Below are 18598 nucleotides of genomic sequence, written 5' to 3'. Positions count from 1 at the left end.
TATTTTGCTGCTGGGGAGGAGTGCCAGCAGAATGTCATTGTTAGCAAATGTTTTGCTTGTGTGTTGAGCTTCTAGCTAGATTTAACTGTGCCTAAAGTGCTTATGAAAATCCTGAACTGAATGACAAATGAAGGGAATTAAGCAGCGGAGGTTTGTTTTTCCATGAAGGGAAAGTGCACATGACTTAGGAGCCTACAGGAAGGTGAGGAATTAAAAATAAGAGACAGAAGCTAACTCGAGTGAAACCGTGACCTTGCGAGGAATGCAGAGTATGTCCCTCAGAAGCTCAAATTGGATTCTAAACAGTCTGAAGTCACGACACAGGCCAAGCTCCAGTGGTGGAACAACTGATGTACCTGACTATAAAGAACATTTTCAGGGTTGGGTGCTTTGAGTGCTCATTTCACAGTTGAAGTAGAAGGCAAGGTGGTATTGAAGAGTTTACATTTCTGCAACTGACATGGCAGCCTACAGCTGAAACATGAATACACTCGTATGTGGTTGTGTACGAACAGTGAAATGGAATAATCCTTGAGAGATTGCATCAGTTTTTTTCAGGGGGTTGTGGGGGATAAAATCCAGTTGCCTTCAAGAAATCTTTCATTTAAGATGCCCATCGATAGTTGGTTCAGGTCACAGTTCAAAGGCCTCAGGCTGCAAGTCATTTGAGATTCTTGTATGCATCCATCTCCTTGTGGTTTGGCTTGGGCTGAGCTCAGCTTGCTGTGGCCTACAGGCCAGAAACTATTCCAGAAAGAGGTTTGAGAGATGATGTCAAGTGGCATAAGTTCTTACTTGCCCAAGGATCAGCCTTACCTAGCATACATTCAGGAATGCAGCTAGAGGAACTACGGCAGATTTATCATTTTGCCAAATGTGGTGGGGAAAACCCAGAGTAAAAGCATGGTTATGTGTCTTGTATTGTCTTGCATTGTCTTGCATTGTATTGTATTGTATTGTGAGTTTTCTTCAGCAACCTATGTATTCATTAGCGGGAATCAAAAAAATTTAATATTCCAATTTTCTGGTTTTTAAAAATTGCTCTGTTTCTTTGTAGTGAAGTTCTGCCTGCATCAGAATGTGAGAAGCAGATGAGACAGACTCATGATTAATGACCTTTTCTGTTTCTTTCCTTCTCTTCTTCTCTAGGAGGCTTCTGGGCATCATAACAAAAAAGGACGTGTTAAGGCATATGGCTCAAATGGCTAATCAGGACCCTGAATCCATCATGTTTAACTAGGCTGATCCCAGAGGACAGGCTTTCAATAGAACTTTACAGGACTAATAGATGTGGATTTTGTACAGTACTTCATTTTTGTTTTGTTTTGTTTTGTTAAAATGAGATTTAAATAAGATGGAATCATATCCAGGGCAGAACCAAAGGAAAATGCTGACGGGGGGAGCGAATGCAACGTTAGAGTTTGGAAATGCTATGCACCTGCAGATGGGCTTGGGCTAAATGCTACTCTTGCCGTGGGAACGTTTACTCCCATAGTGAGTTTCCAATTCTTCCCTTCCATGGTAGTTTCCTCAGGAGCCATCATCACCTAGTTGTTTTCCCTGTCCCCTTTGCACGTAAACTCTGATAGGGGGGAGAGAAACTCTACTATGTGATCAGCCTTGAGTCAAAATGTGAGTGCTGTGATATAGTTTGTGGGAGGGGAGGGTGGGGAGGAAGTCACCAAGAGGTTTGATCCTACAGAATTACATATAAGTAGCAACCAAGGTACTTATAACTGCTTGGTTGGTGCATGCATAGGTGTGAAATGGTTTGTGTTGACAAGGAATGGGAAGCATGGAGGAATGCCACCAACTCGATAGGGTGATGTAGAAAAATAGCAAGCATATTTAGAAATACAGTATTAAGACAAATGCAAAAACGTTGTGTTCAAAACAACTGTGTGCTAGACATGTTTTTCTCTCCTAAGTTTAGCACTTATTTGTTAATGGATTATGCTAAAGTATTTTCAGGAAATGTATAATTTTATGAAGAAATGTATTGCTTTTGCCTATTTTTGTAGATAGACAAAATAGATTTAAAGCTGTGCTTCAGTTGACTTTCAGCATTGTAAAACTGGCTTCGTTTACTAAGTTTTATCCAACCTAAATTCTCACGTTCATTTTTGAGGTGATGAAATTGCCATGATGTGACTTCTGACTGTCATTCTTACATGGTGAATATTTCTTCTCATTGGCTACATTTGCATGTAATGCTAAACTTTGGTTTAACACTGCATGCGCAGGCTGGAATGAGCAAGAATATGACTTGGGTGATGCTTCTCCTTCTCTTACAGAATCCCAGTTTGCATGAACCAGAGATCATGATTTGCAAGTAACTTTGGTCAGTTTTAAAGCAACATGGCTTTTACATTAACCAGAAGTTGCTTTTGAAGAAAACAAACCATGACCTCTGATTCATATGCAACTGCAAGCAAGGACTTTTATGTAAGCAGAACTAAACACTGCCCAAGTCCTCATCTTGGCTATGCAGGAGGAAGAGAGGAGAGTGCATGAGTTTATTTATGTAATGCTAAACCATGCAAACTGGGCCACTGTTTCCACAGTGGTAAAATCTGCAATTGACTACATCCTGGAGATTTTAATCACAGTTTTTTCAGGCTCATGACATGTAAAAGTTGAACCATAGCCGCATCACTCAGTCATGAAAGATAATTGGAAATGAGCTTCAGTATTTTTATCAATAGGATTTTTTTAATCCTTCCTAATGCACAGCAAAGTTGTTAATATTTATTACTTCTCTATGCAAATATTGCATCATTTTTGGGTTTATGCCACAGTAATTTTTTGCAGTGTAAAATACTTTGTAAACCATGTTTTCTGTATAATGAATGCACTTCTGTACCAGTTCTAGCTAATTTCTTCTTCTTCCAGTTGGAAGTTCTTTTCGCAGACTTGAAGATTCTGACACCTGTGATGTTTGTTACAGCAAAGATAATCTCTGCATTTCTTGGGCACAAGAGTCATAGGGAAAGTTTTATCTCTTTAAAGAAAGGTAGAAAAATGTTTCGTATTATTCAGTTCTCGTTTTATTATGGATTCTTTGGCTGATATTGTTTACTACTGGAACAGAGTTAGCAAAATGGTGCCTTTCAGATGTTGCAGGATTACGACTCCTATCAGCTCCAGCCAGCACAGCCAGTGGTAAGGGATGATGGGAGTTGTAGTCTATGACACCAGAAGATCACCATTGTTGGATAGCCTTGTACTAGAAGAATGTGAGACACCAAAAATGTCTTTCAGAACTCCACATACTTGGGGAAGCAGAGACACTACAGGACAGCTTTGCAAATTGGTAAATGTGGACTCCTTGGCCTGTAATTCCATCAACATAAATGAGTACTTTGGTTTAAATTGTTTGTGGATGGTTGAACAATGCATTTATACGGCATCTACTGCATTTGTGGGTATGCTGTGGGCTATGCCTAACAATTAGGTAAAGGTAAAGGTACCCCTGCCCGTACGGGCCAGTCTTGACAGACTCTGGGGTTGTGCGCCCATCTCACTTAAGAGGCCAGGGGCCAGCGCTGTCCGGAGACACTTCCGGGTCACGTGGCCAGCGTGACATCGCTGCTCTGGCCAGAGCCAGAGCCGCACACGGAAACGCCGTTTACCTTCCCGCTGGTAAGCGGTCCCTATTTATCTACTTGCACCCGGAGGTGCTTTCGAACTGCTAGGTTGGCAGGCGCTGGGACCGAGCAGCGGGAGCGCACCCCGCCGCAGGGATTCGAACCGCCGACCTTTCGATCGGCAAGCCCTAGGCACTGAGGCTTTAACCCACAGCGCCACCTGCGTCCCCCTATGCCTAACAATTACCTTACTGCAATGTTCATGACCTGGAGATGAAATTGCTAACAGCTTGGAGGTGGCATTTAAGAAACATCAGTGCATGGCAGTCACAAGAACCATGCTCTTGAAGTATGAAACAAGACTTGGGCCAAAGTGGTCAGTCCATAGTTTTTCATCAGCTTGGGAGCGGGGTGGAACAAAAATGGCACCCAAAGATAGTAATAAATTTCCCAAGTGTGACACACCATTATGGGGGGGGGGGGGAATGCCTAACTCCTCTGAAAATTACCCCATTCCACAACAGACAAATGGACCTGCAAATGTGGGTTGAGGGAATGTGACCTAGCTATCTTCATATTTTAATGCGACTGCCTGGGCAAGCCACAATGCAACCATTTTAAAACTGAAGTCCAAGCCTTTATTAGGTAGCCAAGTTAGCCATGGGCCATAAATTGTGTAAAAACACACACACACAAAGTTAAGTTTTCCAAAAGCCAAACCAATCATTCTGAACAGTGCATGGAACCAAATACGGATAATTAAATAATATCATATTGTGGAACAGCCCCAGACGTTAAGTATAGGAAGAGGAAATCTGATGCTCAGGTCGATCTGATAAGCACATTGTTTCAAAGTATAGCTTGCAAGAGTGAGGTATGATATAATATTCAAGGCAGTGGCGATGATGTGGGTTGCTTGAAAAATCTCAGTTTTCTAGCTCATAATTAAATTACTACAAGCACCATAACACTATTTATTTGCGTATTAAGGGTGTACACAGGCCACAATATTCAGTTTTTCTCTGTAACTTTGGGAGGCATCTTGACCTGTTTCAGAGCAGCTCTTTGTCATTCAGTTTGATAATTCACTGTGATTAAATCCTAGAAGGTACCTTCTGTCATCCACTCCCCATTCAAGCTCAAAGTGTTATCCTAGTCAGTTTGATTCCACATAAAATAATAAAATAAAATAAAATACAGCGGTTGTTTTACAAATGCAGCTTTTTGTGGGGCATCCAATCAACAGAGCAGCTCTGGACTTTGGGCATTTCATTGAGTTGGGCTCCCTATTATTGGAACATAGTTTTGCATTTCTGAATAATTCCAAACACAGGAGAAAAGGACTCACTGAAATGTATATTTGCTATTTTACATGTGCAGGTAAAACTTGCATGTACTCGCAAGAGGTCCACACAGAGGAATTTGGTACGTGCTTATTAACAAAGAGGTGTACATTTTTATGTAGATACATTTTACGTCTCTTGGTTAATATATATTAACTGTTGAAATTGCCTCATGTTATACCAGGTGTGCATAAATATTATTTCATTTCATTTATGGGTTGCTCTTTTAAGAATAAAATAATAAAGTGGCTTGCACAAAATTACCAATAGCAATAAAATGCAGCATCTTAAAAAGGGAACACAAATTAATGCCACTTTTATTTTGGAATTCTTGTATTTTTACTACTCAGCAACTAAATTTTGAATAGAGAGGCAAATGATCTACTTCCTCTCTGACTATCTGTAATTTGTCTTCTGGCTATTGAGAACTATTTATCCTCTGTACAGGTCTCCTTTCCTTGAAATATAGGGAGGAAAATAAAATTTAATTCGGGATGTACGTGTAATCTACTTTATACGTTAGGGAGTAAGAAAATAAATTATATCTAGAAGCAAATAACATTTTCCATCTCTAAGCACAAAGATTGTCCCTTTTTTGCAGATGCTGAGACCTTATTTTAAAAAATCTGCATCCACCAAGTGAAATTAATATTTGTAAATATTTTAAATTTGCCTTTTTGCTTTCACTTATGCCATTCATAATAGTATGACATTTTCAAGTCTGAATTTTCTTATCTTCAGAAGTTGAATATAAATACCAGAGATTTTTTTGGCTTTTTTGACACTGAGAAATGTCAAATATGATTTGTAAATGGACAACTGTTAAATACGAATTACCATTGAACATTATCTCCTAGTTAACCCTGTAAGATTAAAAATGCCGCTGCATTCAAAGGCTGTCAAATGTCAAATATGATTGCAGCCATCAAGTGGTTTTCAACCCTGTTTTGCAGGTAAGGAAGGGAATAAGGGGAACCTGAAGATCAATAATAACAGACATGCTCTCCTGGTAGATAGCTGGCCAACCACTGCTTATCTTTTACAAATTGCACACTACAAAGGATTGTTGGGGGCTGGTGAACTCCTGAATCCCTTAAATCTGGCCTAGAAGCTTTTGTAATGTATCGAAGTTGTGTGGCAAATATGCAATGCTTTTTTTGTCAGACAGTACAAGGTAGAAAACGTTCCCTGAGAATCTGAAAACCACAGTGCTATATTATCACATGGTCAGATAACAGTACATTAAGATCCTTGGTATCTGTGCACATCAATTGCTAATTCTGTCATAGGTAACAGAAATCAAACATGTTTGCTTGACATAGCGCCACTATGAAGTTTTCTGCCCACGAATTTCATTTGGGGGGGGGGAATTCACAGTGGAGAGTTATGCAGAGAAAAATCCAGTTGAAATTAATCTATCAGTAATATGTGTCTAATCAAATTACCCAGAGACAGATGAAAGCCTTAAAAAAAAAAAAAAATCCAGCCTCTTAACAATCCAGAGCCTTGTGTGTCAAAGGACTTATTACCATATTTTTCACTGTATAAGACGCACCATTTCCCTTCTAAAAAGTAAGGGAAAATGTGTGTGCGTCTTATGGAGCGAATGCAGGCTGCGCGGCTAAGCCCAAAGCCAGAACAGGGAGACGGAGCGCTGTGCAGCGCCCCGTCTTGCTGTTCTAGCTTGAGGATGGCTGCACAAAGCCTCCGCAGGGCAGCAGGGTGCCTTCACCCCGCTGCTTGCGGAGACTTCAAAGGCTGTCACCAAAGCCAGAACAGCGAGAGGCTATCCCAGAAGCCAGATCCCTCTTGCTGTTCTGGCTTCTGGGGTTCAGATTTTTTTTCTTCTTGTCCCCCCCCCCCCAAGCTTGTTGTGTCTTATCGTCTGGTGCGTCCTATAGAGTGAAAAATACGGTATTTGGGGAATTTCCCCAACCACTCACAGGCAAAGAATGGAAGTCTGTAATGACATGTGACTTTGGCGTGTGCTCTCACTGCCCTTATTTTTGCATGCAGATAAAAGTGATTTAAAGATTATCAACATTAGCCATGTTGGTCAATTAATATTTGCTGGCTAAGCAAATATTTCCACAATTATCAGCTAGTGTCTGTATATTATTGCACAGCAGAGCTTAATAATTACTAGAAGGACTCAATAATACATTGATCCAACTCCCTTGTTATTTAATTGATTCTGAGGATCAAAAATTGTGTTGTCACTGAGCACGGTTGACTTAATTTTGAGATTGATCAGGAAAAGTGTATTTAATTTATGCCAATGCAGTACATTACATGATTTTTAATACATGGAAATGAGATTATGTCAGATTAAACGGGTGAATAAACATTTGATAATGATTGATGAATGGTTGGTACGCAGTTTTGTGCTATGCATGTTTTGGATGTACCTAACTGATAAAGCATGAGATTTTACTTTCCCACGAAGTGACAAAAAACATAGGAATAAATAATGTATTACACAAATTTATTTATTAGAAAAACAGCATAATAAAAGTAATATTTTTAATAGAAGAAATTGTGAAAATCAGCATGAAAAAAAATCCTGCCTCAATCTGGTTTTGTGGTGAAATGCACCCCAAGAGATATTAAGCATCACATCATTTGTAAGCAAAAAAAATAATTAAAAATGTTTTAAATAAGACTGTCATTTTCCAGTAAAACAATATGGGGGGGGGATCATTAGGGTGTGGCCTCATTTCTTAATTTTGCTGCCTGCACTTGAGAGTTCTTTATAATGAGAGGAAAGCAAAGTAAAAATTATCCTTAGAATGTAAGTACTAAGTTCCTTAGAATGTAAGTAAGAATTTTGGCCTGGCATGCCAAAAACAATTTAAAATAGTTAAGGATTAATAACGAGTCTCACGGTCTGTGTTGGATGAGACATTTCATCACATTGTCCTGCTTCAAAAGTTCACTATGAGCAAAAGATAGCCACATGTCATTGGCAGGTGAAAAAATGAATGCCTTTCCTACCTGAACCTGAGGCTCCTGGACTGAACAGTGCCTCTGAACCCATGAGCAATAGCTTCTAAAATTCCACTAGGACAAAAACCTAGATCTAAATTGTGTTGTTAGTTCCTTTTAATGTACAGTGGTACCTCTAGTTAAGTACTTAATTCGTTCCGGAGGTCTGTTCTTAACCTGAAACTGTTCTTAACCTGAAGCACCACTTTAGCTAATGTGGCCTCCCGCTGCCGCCGCACTGCTGGAGCACAATTTCTGTTCTTATCCTGAAGCAAAGTTCTTAACCTGAAGCACTATTTCTGGGTTAGCGGAGTCTGTAATCTGAAGCATGTAGCCTGAAGTGTATGTAACCTGAGGTACCACTGTACTATGGCCACTCGGGGTATCCAGTCAAGCCCGGTTCTAGAGCAGTGAAAGAGACAAAAAGTTGCTGTATCCTTACCCATTTACTCTGGAACAAAGTGCTCTTCAGCTCAGCTTGGTAGAGCATGAGACTCTTAATATGAGAGTTGTGGGTTCAAGCCTCATATTGGGTGAAAGCTTCCTGCATGGCAGGTGGTTGGACTAGATGACCCTTATGGTCCCTTCCAACTCTACAATTCTAGGATTATTGTGTCCCCCCCCCCCCCCCGTACTTCTCACCTTTCTATCCCCTTCATGTACGACTCGGTTGCCTCTTTCCACTCTGAAAGTAGAGCAATGAGGATTTTCATCTAAATTCTAGCACAGCCTCATTTATTTCTCTTCAGAACAGGAAGTGGTCTCCAAAGGTGGTTAATCATTCAGCCAGGGGACTAATCCAGTTCAAAGTGTAACCTCTGATGGCGCAGAATTATTAACATAAATCATTTGCTTCTTGAGAAGCTAGCCTATGGTTAGACTATCCCTCAGAAGCATACAATCACTAGATCTGCATTTTGGATGGCATTAGCAAACAGAGATTAGAACAACTCTTTTTAAAGGCAAAATACCCCCTTTTTTTTTTTAGCCCCCTCTTTCTTCCTTCCCCACTCATTCTCCCCTGCACCACCCAGCACTACTACTGCTTCTCAGCCATGACTAAAGGCGGAAGGAAGGAAGGAAGGAAGGAAGGAAGGAAGGAAGGAGAAATAACACTGCTGTTAGTTCTTCCCAGGCCAGAAGTGGTTAATTGGGTAGCTTTTTGTGGCAGCCCTGTCAACAGGCTGCTTTTCAGAAAGAACAAAATAATGTTAGCACACACATCACCCTGGGTGTGTGTGTTTCCAATAGGCCCTGCTCTCCATCTCTGGCTTGCACAGCCATATGAAGAATTTATGCATGATTTGTCCTTTGTTATGGAAACACATATTTTAAAGATTAAGTAGCCTGTCTTAATCCAAGCAGAGTTGGCTGAAAGCTCAGGAGAGAGAGAGAAAGAGTGAGAGAGAAGCAACTCAGTACTCTTTCTCCAGACTGCTAAATAGGTTACAATCAATTCTTCTAAGTGCCGGGAATCACTTGCTTCTGTCAAATATGTATTGCCATCACCCACCATCAAGCAACACCTCCTCCCCCCCACCGGTTTTCATATTTACATTGTTCGCTGGTGAGTTCCATTATGAGGAATGTGTCCCCCATAGTGCATCAAAATGGGAATATTAAATTCTTACAGCAGGGTGAGATATCTGGGGAGAAGAGTGGGTGGGAATGCAATATGACAGAGCAATAATTCATGTTTCCTTGGCTGTTTGATGCTTTGCAGTGTTCCTGTTATGAATATATCATTCCACAAAGACTTGCCAATATGGGTCAGCGTGCTAATTGGGAAGGCCGTGATACCCGAATTCTGAGGTTGTGACATCACTTGAAGTGATTTCTGAGTGCTTAAGTAATGCATTCAGGGACAAGGCGGTGAGAATTAGTGGGTGGAACAAACTGCCATGGAATGCAGTGAGTTCAAATAATTATGTTAGTGAGGGGATTGGGTTGAACATGTTGGTATTTCATAATTCTGAGCTCAGCCACAGGAAAAGGGTGTTCCCCTCTCCCAGGCTCTTTCACTTAGGTGACAAATCCATGTGGTTTACAAAAGAAAGCCAGAGGAAGGGGAGATGACATTTTTATTTATATTCAAAAAGCTAGGTTTTTTTTTAAATGAAGGGAGAAGGCCTTTCTGAGGCTTAGGCAAGATAACAAAATGGCTGATCGTTTTCAGTACGTCCCATGACTAAAATTGCATTTCTCTCCTGAGAACTCTAATTCTGTCAGCACAATTCCATGTCTCATTTCTCAGAAGTAAATTCCACTATAGTCAATGGGACTTACTCCAAGGTAAGTGTGGGCAGGATTGCATACAATGAGTAGAACTGTAGCCAGCAAAATTCTTTGCAGGAGTCTTACGGGACTGGGTGGGCAGGCAGGTACCATTATAATATTCAAAACCAATATGCTTTTGCATGTGGGAAACTTACCATACCACACAAAATTCTTCAACTAGCATTTTCTCTCACAAAGTAACTTGAGTTTTTCACATGGGGCTTGTTTTTGCCCAAGCCACCTCCACAGGCAAAATTGACACAGTATAGTGACTAGATGAAGATTTTTGAATTGGCGAGCCTTTCCTTTGACAGTTCTTCATTCTTCATTGTTTTTCCCTGAAAAAGCATGTAGGATAGGTAGTCTGAGCATTCAAAACAAACAACAGCCTGTCTGTGTAACCAAGCAACCAGAATACTTGCGTGTCTTCCTAACCTGAAGTTTACGGTTTCCATAAAGCAAACTCCAGGCAGCTGGCGTGACACAATCATGATTGTTTTTTTCCCTTTTACTCTGATTTCTTTTCCTGACTTTGGTTAATAATGTGCAGCAAACCTAAAGAAGCTGGAACGTATAGTGACACTTATTGCTGCCAGCAACCCAGAAGCTCTCATCTTCCTTCCACTTCCTTCCAGAAACCAATGAAATAGTTTGGACGTTTGTATTACTTCTTTCCATTTATCTTTATCTATGTAGAAAATAGCAACCTAGTTCTAGGCCTCAAAAGTATAGACTTTGAAATGTCTTTGTGATTGATTAAAAAATTAATGAAAGTGCCCTTTTGGTGGCCTTCTGGTTATAGCCCAATGATGACTCACCTGTGGCCCTCCAGATGTTGCTGAACTACACCTCCCATCATCCCTGGCCATTAGCTATGCCGGCTAATGTTGATGGGAATTGTAGTTCAGCAACACCTGAAGCTCCACAGGTTCCCCATCACTGCTGTAGCCCTTTTATTTTCATTGGACAAGTTTATCAATGGCCAAGGAAATTGAGGACCTTGGTTTAAATGATCTGTTTGTTGGATGCAATAACACCAAAATCTAAGAATAGAATTTGGTTTACATGTTGAAGGGACGATTGTACCCGTCTTCAGATGGATAAATAAAATGAAAACACAGCACAATGCAGCAGCACCATCCCTGAAAGCACAGATTATATTGAACATGCAACTGACTTTTATTCTGATACCTCCTTTTTCAAGTATGAATGCTTGTTTGCCCTCCACACTTGTTTTCAGAGGTTAAACTAATGCAAAAAAAAAAGTCCCTGAACAATGGGACATCAAGAAGAAAGCTGGTATGCATTCTGTGTTTCCTCAGATTCCCTCCCTGTTTTCAAAGGGAATTATAGAGTTGGAAGGGACCCTGAGGGTCATCTAGCCCAACCCCTTGCAACCCAGGAATCTCAGCTAAAGCATCCATGACAGATGACCATCCAACATCTGCCTAAAAACTTCCAATGAAGGAGAGTCCACAACCTCCTGAGGGAGTCGTAAGAAAAGAAGCACATGGGGATGCAACATCTCCCTTCATGAAGAGTGAAAGTTGCCTAATTCACAGGGCCTAATTCTGTGATTAAAGTTCAAAGACAAAGTCAACCCAGTTTCCATTTTTGAGCGTGGCAGGAAAGTAGGAAGGCGATGGTCATTGTGTTTCGAATACAAATCCATTTTGAAGGGGGCCAGGCTTTAGGATGGTTTGCTAATTCCTGTTTGAATTCAATAGGAACAATAATAAATACAAGGGAACGGCAGTACTTCTGTGTGCCATAATTTAGTCCCATCAGAACAACCTTTTAAGTGTTTCTTTGGTGACTCAGCAACCTTCTCTGCTAACAATGGCATTCCTGTGGGAGAGCAGCAAGACAGTGACTCACTGTGTGTTGCTCTACATACAAACACAGCTGTGCCAGAACAGTTGTCCATTTATTTCCCGCTACAAGCCACCTTTAAGCCACAACAATGGAGCCCAAACATGTTGCAGCTAACCAAGTGCTGTTGGCCCTGCGGACAAATGAAAACAAACCTTTGTTAAACTCAGCTGCAATAACCCAATGCCTTGTCTAGGACCAATGAAAAATCACAAAAGAGTTCCTGACCACCTTGATGCTGCTCCTCTACAACTCCCATCATTTTTTGGCATTGATCATGTTTGCTGGGGTTGATGGGAGTTGTAATTCAGCAACATCTTAAGGGCCAAATCCTCCCCACACCCTCTCTACTTAACATTATCTATATTTATGCAACAGGTGAAAAGATATTTACATCTGTTCAGACCTTTGAAACCTGACAGTGTTGATGCTGTTTCGAGTTTAGGCTAAGCGTTGCCAGGGTATAAGAACTCTGAAATACGTAAATAAGTAAGTAAGTAAATGGATGTCCTGAAGAGGAAAAACATTGTGTGTGACAATTCAATTGAAGTTTAAATGCATACAAAATAAGTACTAACCACAACAGCAGAATTTGATGATGGCCACAGTGGTGTTAGCATTGTTGAGCTGATTAACACCAATAGGAAACCACAACCCTTATTAATCTCCAAATGAATAGAATTGCTTCTAAATCAGCAGTTTCATGCTTGAATAATGCTGAAAAATATGGCACAAATATGGAAAAATAATGTATATGAAAAATATGGGACGCAGGTGACGCTGTGGGTTAAAGCCTCAGCGCCTAGGACTTGCCGATCGAAAGGTCGGCGGTTCGAATCCCTGCGGCGGGGTGCGCTCCCGCTGCTCGGTCCCAGCGCCTGCCAACCTAGCAGTTCGAAAGCACCTCCGGGTGCAAGTAGATAAATAGGGACCGCTTACCAGCGGGAAGGTAAACGGCGTTTCCGTGTGCGGCTCTGGCTCGCCAGAGCAGCGATGTCACGCTGGCCACGTGACCCGGAAGTGTCTCCGGACAGCGCTGGCCCCTGGCCTCTTAAGTGAGATGGGCGCACAACCCCAGAGTCTGTCAAGACTGGCCCGTATGGGCAGGGGTACCTTTACCTTTACCTTTTATGGCACTTTCAGATGGTAGACCAGCTATTTGTAATTTAGTACTCTGTTTATATGCAGATGCAATAAAACACGCTCAGTGAAAATACGCTATCTGAGATGATATGTAATTAAAGCAACACTCGGTGGAACATTTAATTTATATGGAAAATTCATATTGCACATTACTGAGAACTGCAGCATGTGCATGGATGTCCACTAACCATACGACTATCATCATTTGAGACCACTAGATGGCATTCAAATACTCAGTATAACAGTCCTAGAATGCTAGCAAATTATGCACACACTATTAATTTTGTAGCAGATGACATTGTCACAGTAGATGACATTTATCAACCATTTGAAGTATGAGGTTGTAATTACAAATTACTTTTGGGTATGATGTCTCTTCATTTTACTGTGAGCATGACAGAGGAAATGGGATGGCTGGATAAAGTGCTTTGGTTCTTTTGAGGAATAAGGAGAAGCACAAATGGGCCTGGCCTTCTAGACTACATATCCTGTCTGGAAAATACAGCAGAGAGACATACAGAGAAAACCAAAATCCTATAACAATATGCAACTGGCTACCTAATTGTTTCTGTAGCTTTTACTGTGCAATGGATGTATTTTCATCAAAACTTTTTGAGTGTTTCTAGATTGCCTGGAAAAGCTGTGGAGAAGCTTTGATTTGATGTTGTAATATGTGCAAAACCTGTGTTTAGGACAAGACTTTCCTGGAACAGGAGTACCCATTCAGGTTGTGGCAATCAGTCACTGATGAGGACCACCTATGTGGTCATCTCATAGATGTATAAAGCAACTTTATTTCATTTCACTTTTAATTTGTACGCTGCCTTTCTATACACACAAGGTGGTTTACAAGCTGAAGAAACAACAGGCCGAGCTAGGCAAGGGCCCACAGCCCAGGTGGGTCTTGTTAGCTCAGGGAGGAGGTATGTGATTCCTCAGCTTGATTAGATTTAGTGCAGGTGAGGGTCACATGCCTCATCAAGCCCAGATGCTACAATCAAGACTCAAGAGAGGAAAGGGGAGCAGAGCTGAATTGCTAGATCTTGGCTTGGATACTCCAGGAACTTCTAGGGACTGTGCTTTGGGTTTCAGACTGAACTGTGTTGCCTGACTTTTGGACTTGGCTTATGTGGATTGACTTCAGACCATGCTTCCTGATGGTTGAACTTTGGACTTGACATACTGTGTACGCCAGTAGGACGTGCCACCAGGTAAACCTGGGTAGCAGCTTACATGGATGGGGCTTGGGAGAGGAAGGGAGCCAGTGAGATCAGGCCTGCATGGAGGCACCGGCAGAGCCAATCCACCACTCCTGTCAGTGCTGCCCTGATCTTTCCATTGCCCTGCTCCACTCCAGGCCTGAACAGTGATGTTGATGTTGGGAGGTCTGTTGCCATACCACACTCACCTCTGCTGCAACCTCCGCAGCAAATTGGGCAGTGATCCTTCAGTGTTGTCATGCTGTCTGCTGCTGTGCTCTCATCAAACTCTGGCATTAGAGAGAAAAACCAGGAAAGCTCTCTATAAAGCAGCAACTCTTCCCAAACCTAGTAGGGATGTGTGAGAAGTGAAGGTGCAGTCACACCCTACAAATTCAAGTTGAAGCGATCAGTTGTGCTGCTTAATACTTTGAGGGGCCCTTGAAGACTTCAATGGGTTCCCATCCTCCTCACTGCCACCCACTGGCTTGCCAGTCAGGGCCTCGCTTTCCCAGGCCAGGTGGGAAAAGGCCAGTAAAGGCAGAGAGCAGATATTCCAGAGCTCACAGCGAAGATAGAAAAGGGCTGGAGGAATGCAAGACAAGGAAAACACGTGGGGCTGATGAAATGAAGGTAAGTCTCATGGATATATAATGAAATGAACACGATTTTTAAATATTGGGAACAAAAATACATGAGTATGTTTGAATTATAACAGTGAATTAAGTATTGAAACAAAAGAAAACATTTCTTGCATATTCTCCTATTATGGTAGCATTTAGTTTACTGGATTGTACTCTGCGTGAGGCTCCCTTTGAATGGAAAATGCAGTTTTAAAATATAGAAGCTAGCTTCTGATGAATCGCAGAGATTGAGAGAATGGAACATATTATATTGGTTTGGGGATAACTACACAGGCACCTGGTCTGTTTCTGGATACAATTCAAAATGGTGCCATTGACTTAGACATCCTTATAAAGGTTTAAGATGGCTACTTTGGGCGAGACCTTTACATTGTCCCTCCATCTCTCCTTTTTAAGAGTTGGTTTTTAAAGCGAGTAGATTAAAGCTTGTTTTCTTTGTGCAGCTATACATTTTTATAATTCCACAATTGTTTCAGTAATTGAATGTTCCAGTTATACTTGTTTGTTTGTTAGAATAATAATAGCTTTTATGTTCTTCATTATAATCTATATTACTTCCAGGACTCCTTTTCCAATATTTCTATATTGAATTTTTTTTAAATTCCAGAATGGGATATATTTACGTCAACAATTTAATGAGTCACACCCCACCCCCCGCCCATTGCAATGTCTTTCCAAAGTGTCTTATAGTAGAATATTTTCTGCATTAATACTCCATGCCAAATATCTTTTTCCTATTCCCCTAAAGATTTAGTGTCGTGTCTCTTTCAGTACTGAGCTACCAGTATCTGGGTAGCTGACATCTGTCTTCTCAACAGGTGTCATATGTTTCCTAACTAAACATAGGACTTTGGTCCAGTACACCTTACGTACAGTCTGAGTTGTTATATCCCAGCTTAGTCACAGGTTATTTGGAGGGGTGCTTCTAGTTGTTCCCCATGTTACAGAGTTCAGCTGAGCACCATTGGAAGTTGGGTGTTTAGTGTTGTCCATCCCATTCTGTAGAATGCTTTCCCAATGGAGGTTCATCAGATGTCTTCTGAAGACCTTTTAATGTAGACAGGGCTATGTAACTGTTTAATTTTTTAAATAAGCCACTTTAATTTTACACACACACACACACACACACACACTTTTCATAGTGTTCTCTATTTTATTCTATACAGTGGTACCTCAGGTTAAATACTTAATTCGTTCCAGAGGTCCGTTCTTAACCTGAAACTGCTCTTAACCTGAAGCACCACATTAGCTAATGGGGCCTCCTGCTGCTGCTGCGTCACTAGAGCACAATTTCTGTTCTCATCCTGAAGCAAAGTTCTTGACCTGAGGTACTATTTCTGGGTTAGCGGAGTCTGTATCCTGAAGCGTATGTAACCTGAAGTGTATGTAACCTGAGGTACCACTGTATATAGTTCTACATTAGGCTTCCTCAAACTTGGCCCTCCAGATGTTTTTGTCCTACAACTCCCATGATCCCTAGCTAGCAGGACCCGTGGTCAGGGATGATGGGAATTGTAGTCTCAAAACATCTGGAGGGCGGAGGTTGAGGAAGCCTGTTCTTCATCATCATATTTTATTGTATGAACTGGTGGGATATAAATACTTTCATTAAGTAAACAAACAAACGAACAAACAAAGAGGCTACTACATTTTAAAAACTGTGCAGATGCTGGTGACGCTGTGGTCTAAACCACCGAGCCTCTTCAGCTTGCCATTCAGAAGGTTGGCAGCTTAAATCCCCATGACGGGGTGAGCTTCCATTGCTCTGTCCCAGCTCCTGCCAACCTAGCAGTTTGAAAGCACGCCAGTGCCAGTAGATAAATAGGTACCACTGTGGCAGGAAGGTAAACGGTGTTTCCATGCGCTCTGGCTTCTGTCACAGTGTTCTGTTGTACCAGTAGCCGTTTAGTCATGCTGGCCACAAGACCCAGAAAGCTGTAGGTAAACGAATGCTGGCTCCCTTGGCCTGAAAGCAAGATGAGCGCTGCAACCCCGTAGTCACATCTGACTGGACTTAACCATCCAGGGGTCCTTTACCTACCCTTACCTTTTGAAGTTGATTGAAATAAACAGTATTTTTTTCTGATTAATCTCGCTTTCAGTAACTTAGTTCAGCATTCATGAGCACTGGACACATTGGTTTCTAAATGAAACATGGGATTTTAAGGAGTCTGGTGGATCCCCTGACATATACTCTGGAACCAAAAATGTGCACCATCTGTAGAGGAATAATTGTGACCACGCATTAAATGTTACTAATTAAACTAATCTAATACTCCCCTGACTACATGGAAATGAAAAGTTTGAGAGTTATATCAAAAGTATTTTTTTTGTGTGTGTGTGGAGGCAGAATTGGATGGATGGTATTCTCTTCTGTTTGCTCCAGCTAGGGCAACAGATCAATAAAGTCCATCTTAGAATGATCTTTTGTTTATGTAACATTTTCCCGTTACATTGCTGCAAATCCCCTCTTGCTTGATGACCTCTCCACCATATGAAGCCTTGTTTCAACACTGCCCATCAGTGCCTGGAAGGCTATTGTAGCGGGGATGTTTTAAAAATTCTCCCTGACAGCTGGTGAGCTCCTTTCAAAGAGGGCTATCACGGCTTGAAGCCTGAAGTCCTCTTCCAGTGCTAGCGTGACAGTCAATGCACAAAGATTAAACTCTCAGCTGATGCCAGATGCCTGCGAGCATAAGAATCCCCTTTGGACCAATGCAATTTGATGATAGGCATCCTGAAGAGTTAATCTTCTTCCAGGGATAAAGAAAATGGGGGCAAGAGCTGGGGGGAAAACATGTCTTCTCCAGTCTAGGGAAAATATATGTGCCCCCCCCCTCTCTCTCCCCCCCACACACAGTGTTTGTTTGTAATAATGAAGACTAAAGGTGCCCAGTGGCTATGGAGTGTTGATTGAATGTTGGTGGGTTGGGGTGAATAATAGAAAAGAGTTTGGAGGGGAATGGAAAAGGTTATTATTGGTTGGCTGGAACTCTGCATACAATTACTTGCGGGTCCCACTTGTTCCATAGGTTCCCAGTATTAATTACCATTTTTTAAAATTCCTTTTTAAATATTGTCACAAAAAAATGGGGGGAAAAAAGGTTTGCCAACCTTTATGCTGTTTCCAAACCAACATTTGCCACTCTCAGCATTGTCAGGATGGATAAATAGCATTTTTCTAAAAAATTGTTAGCATTATAGTGTACGTTTCTCCTAACAGACACATTTTTCCAAACAAATTTCCCCAATATAATGCATGTTGTATATTATTTTCATGAATATATGGATTTTATACAGTACCCTCTTATGTATGCATTTTTGTAAACATAGGTGCCAACTCCCTGGGACCCTAGGTGCCCAAGCACCCACAAAATTTCCCATGAAGTGGCTGGGCACCCACAAATTTTGGTGGAGCCAAGTTGGCACTCCTGCTTGTAAACATTTTTTGGGGTTGGATAACTACACTGCAAAATCCAGAGAAGTGCAAATTTCAAAGAAGAAGCCAGATTTCAGTTTCAGTATAGATTTGGGAAGTTTGCATTAGG

At 41.3% G+C, this 18598-nt stretch overlaps 1 protein-coding gene across 1 annotated transcript in view; it reads left to right on the top strand.

Annotated features, from left to right (window-relative positions):
- CLCN4 (chloride voltage-gated channel 4) overlaps positions 1–3030 on the top strand; it is a 29577-nt gene extending 26547 nt beyond the window's left edge. The window contains exon 12 of the mRNA XM_079974577.1: positions 1150–3030. Coding sequence (XP_079830703.1) covers positions 1150–1240 — 91 coding nt within the window. The 3' untranslated portion in view covers positions 1241–3030. The remainder of the gene's footprint in view (positions 1–1149) is intronic.
- The last annotated feature ends 15568 nt before the right edge of the window (positions 3031–18598 follow it).

Source organism: Podarcis cretensis (genome assembly GCF_951804945.1).
Source record: "Podarcis cretensis genome assembly, chromosome: 4".
Taxonomy (NCBI): domain Eukaryota; kingdom Metazoa; phylum Chordata; class Lepidosauria; order Squamata; family Lacertidae; genus Podarcis; species Podarcis cretensis.
The sequence above is the reverse complement of the archived record's forward strand: the minus strand, read 5'-3'. Positions and strand labels throughout refer to the sequence as shown.